Raw genomic sequence first — 13,378 nt, 5'->3', positions numbered from 1 at the left:
CTTGGGTCATAGGCTCTTGGAGAATCAGTCATATATCTTTTCATCTTGTCTTGCACAATGTCTTCTATGACAATTTAAAGACATAGCTGCAGAAATACATCTTCACGAAGGTACTGAAAATACTTCTGAGTGTGTGTGTTAAGTTGCTTCAGTAGTGTCTGACTCTCTGCGACCCAAGGGACTGTAGCCTGCCAGACCAGCCAAGAATACTGAAGTGGGTTGCCATGCCCTCCTCCAGGGGATCTTCCCAACCCAGGGCTTGAACCCATGTCTCTTATTCTCCTGCCTTGGCAGGCAGGTTCTTTACCACTAGCGCCATCTGGGAACCTGCCCAAAAATGTGTGCCAATAAAATGTTGTGTTCTTTTGTGCGTGTCACTTGTGGGGGAAGAACGACATGAAATGTTCTAAGGAACAAAATGTTTTTAGGAGCCAACATTTTTGCAATGCTAGTTTGTATTCCTTAATGCTAGATAGATTTAATCGCGTGTCATTTAAAAGTTGTATCACATATATTTCAGAATGTTCTGTCAGTGCCTGGACTGATTTAGTTTTCCTTGTGGATGGCTCATGGAGTGTGGGAAGAAACAATTTCAAGTACATCTTGGACTTCATTGCTGCTCTCGTGTCTGCTTTTGACATTGGGGAAGAGAAGACAAGGGTTGGAGTTGTTCAGTACAGCTCTGACACCAGGACGGAATTTAACTTAAATCAGTACTACCAACAGGAAGAGCTGCTTGCTGCAATTAAAAAAATCCCGTACAAAGGTGGCAACACAATGACAGGTATTTTTTATTATTATTATTTTATTTTATTTTTTTTTACAAATTTTGGTATTGTTTAAGATAAATGAAGTGTCTGTTTGGGAAAGGAATGATGGATTGCACAAATGATCATATGTTAAATAATTTTGAAAGTAATCTTGTAGTTTTTGATTTTAGTAAAATTGTATAGTGTGGAGTGACTCGACATATCTCTTTTTTATTTCAGGGGAAGCCATTGATTACTTAATTAAAAATACCTTCACGGAATCTGCTGGGGCAAGAGTTGGCTTTCCCAAAGTGGCGATTATTATTACAGATGGCAAGTCCCAGGACGAAGTGGAAATTCCAGCAAGAGAGCTTCGAAATATTGGGGTTGAAGTTTTCTCTTTGGGTAGGTCACATTTGGTGAAGTGTTTTCCTTTTAGAACCACTTTACTACTTCATGCTCCGAAGATGAAGGCTCGATTCCTCAAAAAGGATCCTTCCTCAAGGAAGGAAAGCAAGGTTTGCTGCACCTTATAGTGTAGTGTTACTCCGAATCATTTTGGAGTAAAATTTTGCTTGTCTATTTCTTTCATGTAGCTCCTCCCTTTTTTAAAAAACTTTTTTATTGGTGTAGTTTCAGGTGAATAGTAAAGGGATTCAGCCATACATGTACATGTATCCATTCTCTCCCAAATTTCCCTTCCATCCAGTCTGCCATATAACTGAGCAGAGTTCCATGTACCATACAGGAGGTCCCCATGTCCCCCCTTTTTAAAAGAGGCATTAGAGCTGCATATGTATTAAGTAAGGCGATATTCACATTCCTTGTCAACCCTCTGCTTTTCAAAGAATTCTGAGCCACTGGTTCTCATAAAGGTCCTCCTTGTATTATCATTAAGTGTTTTATATGTGTTTCCTCTATTATGTAACACTTGAAGAATTCAGAGAGCTCCAGCTCATTCAGGACTCTGGAAGAAAAAAGTATTATCGACACAGATGGCAGCAGGGACGAATGATGGCGTGGTTGGCATGAGAGCCTACTCTGTTTTACCAACCGCTCATTTGCGTCTGTGGCCACATTATGTGAAATAAGAAAATGTCATTCAACCATTTTTGTCCTTTCAACAGTTGCGCATTCGTTAGGAAACAAAGCAATTCAGTTTATGACTGAATAAGGATTTGAAAATGTCTTCACTTGGGAAAGACTAAGAAAGCAAAGAACTTCCTTGATGTGACCCATTTCCCTTTTCAAAGATCCTGTGTGTATGTGTTAGTGGCCCAGTCGGGTCCTACTCTTTGTGACTCAGTGGACTGTAGCCCACCAGGCTCCTCTGACCATGGGATTCTGTGAGCAAGAATACTGCAGTGGGTTGTCATTCCCTTCTCCAGGGGACCTTCCCAACCCAGGATTGAGCCTGGGTCTCCTGCATTGCAGGTGGATTCTTTAATGTTTGAGCCGCTTTTGAAGGGAAGCCCCTTCAAATATCCTACTCCCATTTTTTTAAACTTTATTTTGTATTGGGGTATTGCTGATTAACAATGTTGTGATAGTTTCAGGTGAATAGTAAAGGGATTCAACCATATACTTATGTGTATCCATTCTCCCCCAAACTCCCCTTCCATCCAGGCTGCCATATAACATTGAGCCGAGTTCCATGTGCCATGCAGGAGGTCCCCATTGGTTATTCGTGTCCCTTCTTTTTTAAAGGCATTAAAGCTGCAGACGCAAAAGAACTCAAACAAATTGCCTCCACGCCTTCCCTCAATCATGTGTTCAACGTGGCCAACTTCGATGCAATTGTGGATATTCAGAATGAGATCATCTCCCAGGTGTGCTCAGGTGTGGATGAACAGCTCGGTGAACTGGTCAGTGGAGAAGAAGGTGAGTGAATTGTTGGGCGTTCCCATGTGCTCACCTTTTCCATTATTTGAGAACATTTATGGTTTTACAAACAGGGGGACATTTAGCTTAGTACTCTGCAACTTAAACTCATCACAGCGCTGTTTCTATTCCGTGGCAAAGAGTTTTCTGTCACCATAAACTGTGTAGCGTTTTCAAAGCTCTTAAGACTATTTCAAAGAGCAGGCGGTTTGATCCTCCCACTTTTGCAAAATGTTCCCATTTATCAGTAATTGCTTTTAAATACATGGGAGAGAGAAAAAAAACATTTCATAAACATCCTTTGGGGCGTTAAAAAAATCACAGTTTCCACGATTGTTCTCTCAGTCTGAGAATTGACAACTGCTTAAAGATAAGTTCTAAATAACTCCATCTTCAATCATGTAGAATCTTTCATCTCCAAACCCCAAGCATTTTGGCAGTGTTCATGGGCTGTAATCCAGTTTCAGAGCTCCTTCTTATTACCTCACGGGCTCTGAATCTCTTTCTTTGTTTTATCGCCTAGTGTCTGATTTTTTGCTCGGCACTGTTACAAAATGCACCCCCGTCTGACTTTCCCCTGGTCATCTGCTCTTACTCAGCCTTTTAAAACATTTGAGTTTTCACCCTCACTAGGGAGCATGTTCGAGGTTAGGCCAACTTTGGTTCTGCCCCTGTTCACACTCTCCCTGGCAGGGGACATGGGCTTCATCCCAGGTGTCCACAGTCTTAACTTTGGGGTCTCCTCTCTGTTGCTGGCAATTGCCTGCGACTTCTGTCCCCTAGGCTACCAGTTGGTGCGTCCATTCCTGTCCTCCCATTATTTCTCATTTCTTTGGGCATCGCTTTTATGGACTATGTCTGATAGCCTTTCAGAAAAGACAGTGAGTAACCTTGTGCATGTTCTATCATCCAGTGTCTCAGGCTGACTTACAGAAACGTAGAACCATATCTTATGGGAAATAGGTTCCATCAACAGATCTAAAACTTCGAAGATTTGGTCTGAAATAGCTTGAGATGCTTTGTTATTAGCTAAGTACATGACTTTGTTCTACATCGACTAAGGACAGAACATTTTTAGATGATCAGTATTTGCTTATCAATCTGCATGTTGTACACCGTGGTTTCACCTGTTTGGTGGTATTCTGAACAAAGCTGAGCTTTTTCTTCTAAACCTTTGATGAAGTAAAAATACAATTATTTAAAATTATAAGAACCTGTCATTTAAGAACGGCCGACTTCTTATCTTTCTTGGCATACTATAAAGTATCTTTAAAATATTATATTATTATGTTTAAAGTTTTATGAAAAGGGGAAAAATTATTTCTAAAGTACTGAGTAAGCCATTGATTTAGCAAATATTTATCAAGTCCTTCTTTGGCACCTGAATAAAGGCCATGACATGCAGGCCTGCTAAGTCGCTTCAGTTGTGTCCAACTCTTTGTGACCCCATGGACTGTAGCCCTCCAGGCTCCTCATGTCATGGGATTTTCCAGGCAAGAATACTGGAGTGGGTTGTCCTGCCCTCCTCCAGGGTAAGAGCCCATGAATGTAATACCAAAACCAAAATGGAAAATCTTGGTCCCAGAAATGAATTAGGCATCTGATGTCCTATTGTTAATTTTTTCAAGGATTTCTTTGCTCTGAACTTCTCATCTCCTGGATTAAAATTCAGGTACTGAATCTCTGGTTTGGTGGGTACAAGTGGAAGTGAGTGTCTGTGACTGGAAATTTTTTCTGATACGTGCACATGACGTGTGTGTGCTAAGTTGCTACAGTCGTGTCTGACTCTTTGCAACCCTATGGACTGTAGCCCGCCAGGCTGCTCTATCCATGGGATTCTCCAGGCAAGAATACTGCAGTGGGTTGCGATGCCCTCCTCCAGGGCATCTTCCCAACCCAGGGATTGAACCTGCGTCTCTTAAGATCCTGCGTTGGCAGGTGGGTTCTTTTACTGCTTGTGCCACCTGGGAAGCCCTTTTCCTGATACGATCATGATTAATTTGAATAAGGAAAACTGAGGTGTAACAGTAAAGACCTCATTAATGGGGTTGCATCTCGCTGTTTTTAATCACTCTTCTGCGTGTTGTTTTGCAGTTGTTGAGCCTCCTTCAAATTTGATTGCCACGGAAGTCTCATCAAAATACGTTAAGCTAAGCTGGAGTCCATCTCCTAGCGCAGTGACTGGCTATAAAGTTCTCCTTATACCCATGACAGCGGGAAGCCGACAGCATGCTCTGAGCGTGGGGCCTCAGACGACCACGCTCAGCGTCCGTGACCTCTCAGCAGACACAGAGTACCAGATCAGTGTTTCTGCCATGAAGGGGTTGACATCCAGTGAACCTGTTTCAATAATGGAGAAGACTCAACCAATGAAAGTTCAAGTGGGTGAGTTAATAGGGTTTGAAATCTGTGGAGGCCCATTTGGTAGTAGACCTTTCTGGTTCAGACTTGCTTTTAAACAAAGCAGTTGTGATAAGTTTCCTTTAGAGAAGCCTGCTTACTAAGAAAACCAGATGTCTTTGGCTCTCTATGTGCATGGGTTCCATATCCACAGATTCAACCACCTGTGTTGTCTGACATGGGTCGAACCTGCAGATGCAGAAATCTGCGAATCTGGAGGGCCAACCTCCTTGTGCTGTTTTATAGAGTGGGCTTGAGCATCCACAGAGTTTGGAATGGAAAAGAAGGTTCTGGAACCACTCCCACCCCTAGGATGCAGAGAAACTGCTGTATTTATATTTTTAGGATTAATTCATATTTGTTTATAAATGTGTTTATTTCCTATGATTAATTGACACTTGAACTTTAATGGGCTTTCTTTCTGTTTTACAGAATGCTCACGTGGTGTGGATATAAAAGCCGATATTGTGTTTTTGGTTGATGGTTCCTATAGCATTGGGATTGCAAACTTTGTTAAAGTTAGGGCCTTTTTGGAAGTTCTTGTAAAAAGTTTTGAGATTTCACCAAATAGGGTGCAGATAAGTCTTGTCCAGTACAGCCGGGATCCTCATACTGAATTCACATTGAAAAAATTCACCAAAGTTGAAGATATAATTGAAGCAATAAACACTTTCCCTTACCGAGGAGGGTCTACCAACACTGGGAAAGCAATGACTTACGTCAGAGAGAAAATATTTGTGCCGAGCAAGGGTTCAAGAAGCAATGTCCCAAAGGTCATGATTCTTATCACAGATGGAAAATCTTCAGATGCTTTCAGAGACCCGGCTATAAAACTGAGGAATTCAGATGTTGAAATCTTTGCCGTTGGTGTGAAGGATGCTGTTCGCTCAGAGCTGGAAGCCATTGCCTCTCCTCCTGCCGAGACCCATGTGTTCACAGTGGAAGATTTTGATGCTTTTCAGAGGATATCTTTTGAACTCACACAGTCTATCTGCCTGAGAATTGAGCAAGAATTGGCAGCCATAAAGAAAAAAGGTTAGTAGGCTCTGTAAAGTAAAAGCTATCCCTTCATGAACAAAGCATTTTTGGTTCTAAAATAGAGGATAATCTGCTTTGTCAACTCTATCTGTAGGAAAAGTAACTTTCCTGTATTATTGAAAACTACTGAGTTTAGCTCATTTACCTCTGATACATGGCTTTCTCCTGCTATGGGTCAGATGTTTATTGGCGAAAAAGCTGTTTATCTTAAGAGTCATGCAGGACTGGGAACCAGCTTTATCACTCCCATTTCTCATGTCCAATTAAATAACTGTGAATGGAGTGTCTGGAGTGCTGAGCTAGTTGCTTTGAATCAAAGGTAACTGGAGTATAGTCCTAGATCTTTGAATTCTTTTTCCTGAACCATTTTTGGGCATCATTCCTCACAAATGAATTCCCTATTCTCTTCTCTTCATTTGCTCAAATTCTGTTTTTCAACATTTGATTAAAAGTCCCATCTCTTGCATCAAGCCTCATAACTGTTCTCGTGCTCTCATGCTGATCACTTGTAGTCATTTGGCATTCAAATAGCCTACATTTTTGTTAATAACCTTGCACTCTCTTTTCACTCCAGTTTCATTGTATGTCCCCCAAGGATAGGGAGTTTGCCTTAAACATTGTGTCTTCCTATGATTTGGTTTAATAAATATTCTTTTGTTCAGTGCAGTTCAGTTAAGTTGCTCAGTCGTGTTCGACTCTTTGTGACCCCATGAATCGCAGCATGCCAGGCCTCCCTGTCCATCACCATCTCCTGGAGTTCACTCAGACTCACGTCCATCAAGTCAGTGATGCCATCCAGCCATCTCATCCTCTGTCGTCCCCTTCTCCTCCTGCCCCCAATCCCTCCCAGCATCAGAGTCTTTTCCAATGAGTCAACTCTTCGCATGAGGTGGCCAAAGTACTAGAGTTTCAGCTTTAGCATCATTCCTTCCAAAGAAATCCCAGGGCTGATCTCCTTGAGAATGGACCGGTTGGATCTCCTTGCAGTCCAAGGGACTCTCAAGAGTCTTCTCCAACACCACAGTTCAAACGCATCAATTCTTCAGCACTCAGCTTTCTTCACAGTCCAACTCTCACATCCATACATGGCCACTGGAAAAACCATAGCGTTGACTAGACGGACCTTTGTTGGCAAAGTAACATCTCTGCTTTTGAATATACTGTCTACGTTGGTCATAAGCTTTCTTTCAAGGAGTAAGCGTCTTTTAATTTCATGGCTGCAGGCACCATCTGCAGTGATTTTGGAGCCCCCCAAAATAAAGTCTGACACTGTTTCCACTGTTTCCCCATCTATTTCCCATGAAGTGATGGGACCAGATGCCATGATCTTTGTTTTCTTAATGTTGAGTTTTAAGCCAACTTTTTCACTCTCCTCTTTCACTTTCATCAAGAGGCTTTTTAGTTCCTCTTCACTTTCTGCCATAAGGGTGGTGTCATCTGCATATCTGAAGTTATTGATATTTCTCCCAGCAATCTTGATTCCAGCTTGTGCTTCTTCCAGTCCAGCGTTTCTCATGATGCACTCTGCATAGAAGTTAAATAAGCAGGGTGCCAATATACAGCCTTGACGTACTCCTTTTCCTATTTGGAACCAGTCTGTTGTTCCATGTCCAGTTCTAACTGTTGATTCCTGACCTGCATATAGGTTTCTCAAGAGGCAGGTCAGGTGGTCTGGTATTCCCATCTCTTTCAGAATTTTCCACAGTTTATTGTTATCCACATAGTCAAAGGCTTTGACATAGTCAATAAAGCAGAAATAGATGTTTTTCTGGAACTCTCTTGCTTTTTTGATGTTCCAGTGGATGTTGGCAATTTGATCTCTGGTTCCTCTGCCTTTTCTAAAACCAGCTTGAACATCTGGAAGTTCACAGTTCACGTTCTTTTGTTAGGAAAACATTTTAAATTATTACTTTGAAATATCTACTTATGGTATGACAGAAATATCCGTCAAACCATTTGCTTGATGGTTCATTTTAGATCTGATACTGTTTAAATATTCAGAGTTGTAGGTATGACCATTCTGTTACTGCTTTGCCTTATGAAGCTGAAAACTCTAATTCAGTTTTTTTTTAACTAGTTACTTTTACTTAAACAACATAACTTAGTGTTATGAATGATCAAGACAAATGCTCAAGACTGTGATCATTCGCAGGGCTGTGAGTGAGCGGCTTTCTCTCACTGGTCTTGTGTGGACTGCTCACTCAGTGCACTGGCCTCAGTGACCACTCGCCCAATAGAACGGAAGCCATTTCAGAAAACGTGTAGCCGTTGGGTCCATGTGTGCTTTGTAGATTTAAAAAAGATTTTAACTATGTTCTTCTTTTTCTCTTAACAGCTTATGTGCCTCCAAAGGATATTAATTTCTCTGAGGTGACTTCCAACAGTTTCAAAACCAGCTGGTCTCCTGCTGGAGAAAACGTTTTTTCGTACCACATCACCTACAAAGAAGCTGCTGGGGATGATGAAGTGACGTTGGTGGAGCCAGCCTCGAGCAGCAGTGTGGTCCTCAGCAACCTGAAACCAGAGACCCTGTACCTGGTCAATGTGACTGCAGAGTACGAGGATGGCTTCAGCATCCCCTTAGCTGGAGAGGAGACCACCGCAGAAGGTGTGAGGAGGGTTCCCCACCGTTTCCCCCAAACTAGTGGCTTATCATAAAACAGAGTCACCATGGGGAATGACCATCTGCTTTATAGTTCAGCACTGCGAACGCCCTTGTAAGAGTCAGTTCCTTTAAAATACAGCTACTCATAAATCTTTTTCAAAAGGGAAAAAACTTTTAAGTGAAAGATCCTATGTTTATTTTGATGAATTTGAGGTTGAGACATAGAGAACCATTAACAATTATGGAATTAGCTCTTGAAATACTGCTTATCTAGCATTTTCTGTCCCATGTTTCAAATACTTCTGAGCTACCAAACCTCTGATGACAGATATATATTACCAGTTTTTTATATTTTTTAAATTGTGGTAAGATATACCTGTAAGTAACATTATAGCGACCATTTTAACCCTTTTAAAGTGTGCATTTCAGAGGCAGTTAGTACATTCATATTGTTGTGCTAACATTACCACATTCATCTCCAGAACATTTTTATCTTGAAAACCTGGAATTCTACTTGTTAAACAACAACTTATCATTCCCACTGCTACTCCTAAACAACTCCCCCTTTCTCCCCCGCAGCAGCCATTCTACTCTCTGTCTCTATGAATTTGATGACCCTAGGTTCCCATGTGACTAGAATCATACAGTATTTGTCATTTTGTGACTGGCTTCTTTCACTTGGTTTAGTGTCCTCAGGGTTCATCTGTGCTCGAAGTGTGTGTCAGAATGTCCTTTCTTCTATGATTGAATGATATTCCAGTGTATGTATAGACCAACTCTTCTTTATCCATTCACCCATCAGTAAGCACTTGGATTGCTTCCATCCTTTAGTTACTGTAGATAAACTGCTAAAAACCTAGCTGTACAAAGTTTACCAGATGTTTCAAGTGATACTTGTTTAGATGTGTCCACTTTACTGCAAAGAGTTGAATACTTTCTGATACATTTTTCTTCATCTGATATTGACAGTATTCTGAAGAACCTTGTTAGAAGACTAGCACCAGATATTTACTCTTTAAGATAAATACAGTGAATATGATAAGAGGTATCCGTTGTTCTCCATTTTTATTGGGTATAGAAAAGGCTGAAACAGCAGCATGAGGAATTTAAGATAGTTACAAACAAAGACGTGTTTTCTGACAGGGAAGGCATGTGCAGGCCTACTTGCTGATAAAAGCTAGAGAATCTTTGAGTTTTTCGAATATGATTGATTTTTCTTTTGTGCATGGTTTAGGTATATTCCTTTCTGAAGGTTAGTAGATACACTAAATGGCCTAAGTTGTCTTGTCTTATGATTTTTGTGATGGTATAACCTAGCAGGCCACACTTAGCTATTTCTGGCTTTCTGCTGATTTCTCTCTAATGTCAAATTGTGGTTTGATGAGCCTGGCCCTTTTTCTTCAGCACTTTGAGATGGAGATGGAACTTTGTCTCAAAAAGAAATTGAAATCTAAAGGGTTTTTGAGTACAGTCAACTATATTTGTATACACTCTAATTTTTCCTCAGTGGGCTACTACAATAGAATTTGGTAATGCCTTTCCAGTTCTGTTGTTTGTAGCGAAATCTGAGATTTGAACTTTTTTCTGTATGAGGAAGTGTCTGACTTAATATCTTTATTAAACTAGCAGTTATTAAGCTTCTGCTATATGTCAGGTACTATGATAATTGTTTCCAAGGATTATCTCATTTCACCACCTCAATAACCCTACAAATAGTCACGTTTTTGCTGTTGGCTAAGCTGAGACTCAAAATTACATCTTAATTAAATTTCAGAGCCAGTATTCAGATCCATCAGTTTTGTTTGCTCGGACCAATGTAGCCTTTTTCCTTGCCATATGAAATGAATCATGGATATAGGTCTGCCAGATTGCAAATTAATTTGTAATTTGCTTTGTTTTCTTGAGATATGCAATTTCTTTTCCTCGCTGGAGTGGTCTATTGATATGTTGGACATTTAGATAAACTTCTCTTTGCGTGAAAGGTCCATGCAGATATAGTGCACTGTGGTTTTACCATAGTGGATTTAGTTCATCTTTCCTGACCATGTTGTCCGTATGAACAATTCGCTTCCTAGACAAAAAGGTCATTAAACCACAAAACCAAGTGATGTTCTCATTTGGACTTAATGAAAATTTCATTTAAGATGTAATGAAAATTTCATTTCATTTAAATTACATTGCAATTTAACTTCAAGGTTTAGATTCAGCTAGTATGGTGTGGCAGCAGTATTCATTAAACACCTACAAATGACTTTGGTTTAATACATGTGTGGTCTAATTATTCTCAAGTCAAATGATTGTGCAGATAAAAAAGTTAATGGTGTGACTGATTGGATAAGACAGTTTGTTCAAGTGGGTAAATATGATAGACCTCAGTGTTAGTATTACTTTCCTGCTTTTTTGAGAAAATCTTTAAGAGTGAAAGTCTTGTTACTTGTACTTGAAGAAACAGATTGTCTTTATTTTTGATTTTATGTCAATATTAATTTGCAATTTTATAGAGTATTTATGAATTTAAAGGTTTACTGATATATGCCTCTTTATCTGATTAAACAGTTGACAGTACTCAGTTTCCTTCTGGGTATTGTAGTGTGTTTGCCATTTCAGAATGTAGTTAATATCTGGCCAAATATGTTCAGGAACCAGGATGTTTGTCAAAAAATGCTCATGGATTTGCTTAGAGAAATGCTGTAATTTAGTGATCAAAAACTGGCTTTTTATTCTTCACATATAATACATCAACTTATTATTTTTAAAATTTTAGTGAAAGGAGCACCTCGAAACCTAAAGGTGACGGATGAGACTACGGATAGCTTTAAAATTACCTGGACTCAAGCTCCGGGGAGAGTCTTAAGGTACCGAATTATTTATAGACCTGTTGCTGGTGGAGAAAGCAAAGAAGTTACCACTCCAGCCAATCAGAGGAGGAGAACGCTGGAGAGCCTGACTCCAGACACAAAATATGAAGTCTCTGTAATTCCTGAATATTTCTCAGGACCTGGGTCTCCGTTGACTGGAAACGCAGCCACTGAAGAAGGTAGAAGAAATATGCTCACTCTCTGGTGACAACTGAAACCTTAGGCTGGGAGAAGCTTTGCACAGCTGTTCAGACACTAGAAGCCGTGAGACGCTCTGTCTCAATTACTGGAGGGTCTAAGAAGTTAGTCCTGTTAGATTTGGTTTACTCAAATATTTGACTTACTTGTGACCCCATTTATTGGGCTTTCCTGGTAGCTCTGATGGTAAAGAATCTGCCTGCAACACAGGAGACCTAGATTTGATCCCTGGGTTCGAAAGATCCCCTGGAGGAGGGTATGGCAACCCACTCCAGTGTTCTTGCCTGGAGAATCCCATGGACAGAGGAGCCTGGCGGGCTACAGGCCACGGGGTTGCAAAGAGGCAGACATCACTGAGCGGCTAAGCACAGCACAGACCTCATTTATTGGTATCAGCAGAAACTTGAGTTGTATGCTATGGTCTAAATATTCTTTTAGAATAATATTATTAAATATTCTAATATAAATTGAAGAATGACTAGGGATTAAAATCATATTATGCACCATTGAGATAGATTACCTGTTATTTCTTCAGGAAGATTTAAAAATACTCACCTGTTTTTATTTAAATGGAATGATTAGGCTTTCTGGACAGATTCTGATATTAGTTGCAAGTTATTAATATTTAATGTATCATTTCATGAATGCAAATTAAGGCATTCATATTTTCATTTTATTCCTTGTCTTTAAAGTTTTAAAAACATAATAATAATTCCATGTCAGCAATAATGAGCATTTATTAAGTACCTGGAGTAGGAAATGGCAACCCACTCCAGTATTCTTGCCTGGGAAATCCCACGGACAGAGGAGCGTGCTGGCCTATAGGCCATGGTTCACAAGAGTGGGACTCAACTGAGAGACTAAACCAGCACCACCATTCAGCACCTATTCGCATCAGCTTCTGTGCAAAGAGCTTTTCATGTATTAGCTCACTTAATCCCTGCAAAAGACCTAGAATATAGTGTTGCAAAAATGTTGGGGCTAAGGAAACTGAGTGTTGCTAATAAGCAGTGAATGTGAGTTTGTTGCCCTCCTGCAGACACTGATTGCTTCATGACTCCCATCTTGGTGCAGCCTAGCTAATTAGTCTCTCCTGCAAAGACCCTCTCCACCTGCCCTCTTCTTTTCTTCCACTGGAGAAGTCACTACCCTTATTCTTTCCAGTTGGGGGTCTAAGGTTCTTTGTACTGGGCACCAAAAAAAAAAAAAAAAAAAAAAGACCCAGTGATGCTTCATCCTTCTGTTTTTTTGAGTTAAAGCTGGGGGATGTGTGCTTGGTGAGGAGAGTGATAGAGTTGGGAGCCTTGAGACCCTTCAGAGACCACATGGCCCCGTTACCAGGAAAGGCGTGAAAAGCCAGACATCACAGTTGCAAAGCGATGGGCGGCCCCTGAGTGGAACCGAGGCTCATTTCCTCTCATATATATTTTTCTAGAGACAGCACTATTAATCATTTTTATCAATTAACATAATTCATGGACATCAAATTTAGATGTTCTTAGCTTTCCTCCAATAAAGTCTTTTTATTGACTGTTTCTTAGAGGAATTAAAAATCTTCATTGTGTTACTAATCAGCATATATACATTTTATAGTGCTTTGTTCCAGTTTTAGAGAAAATGTAGGTTTTTTACATGAAAGATTCTAACAT

General features: G+C 40.2%; 1 protein-coding gene across 3 annotated transcripts in view; it reads left to right on the top strand.

Annotated features, from left to right (window-relative positions):
- The window catches only part of COL12A1 (collagen type XII alpha 1 chain), a 119,218-nt gene that overhangs the window by 14,685 nt on the left and 91,155 nt on the right, over positions 1 to 13,378 (top strand). For 2 of the 3 annotated variants that reach the window (XM_018052868.1, XM_018052867.1), the window contains exons 6-12: positions 521 to 784; positions 990 to 1,154; positions 2,457 to 2,630; positions 4,725 to 5,015; positions 5,463 to 6,065; positions 8,404 to 8,676; positions 11,438 to 11,710. The exons of the other annotated variant lie outside the window; for it this stretch is intronic. In XM_018052868.1, the coding sequence (XP_017908357.1) occupies positions 521 to 784; positions 990 to 1,154; positions 2,457 to 2,630; positions 4,725 to 5,015; positions 5,463 to 6,065; positions 8,404 to 8,676; positions 11,438 to 11,710 (2,043 nt within the window). The remainder of the gene's footprint in view (positions 1 to 520; positions 785 to 989; positions 1,155 to 2,456; positions 2,631 to 4,724; positions 5,016 to 5,462; positions 6,066 to 8,403; positions 8,677 to 11,437; positions 11,711 to 13,378) is intronic. 3 annotated transcript variants of the gene reach the window in all.

The sequence above is a fragment of the Capra hircus genome, chromosome 9 (assembly GCF_001704415.2).
Source record: "Capra hircus breed San Clemente chromosome 9, ASM170441v1, whole genome shotgun sequence".
Lineage (NCBI taxonomy): Eukaryota > Metazoa > Chordata > Mammalia > Artiodactyla > Bovidae > Capra > Capra hircus.
Note: the sequence above shows the minus strand (reverse complement) of the source record. Positions and strands in the feature narration are given on the sequence as shown.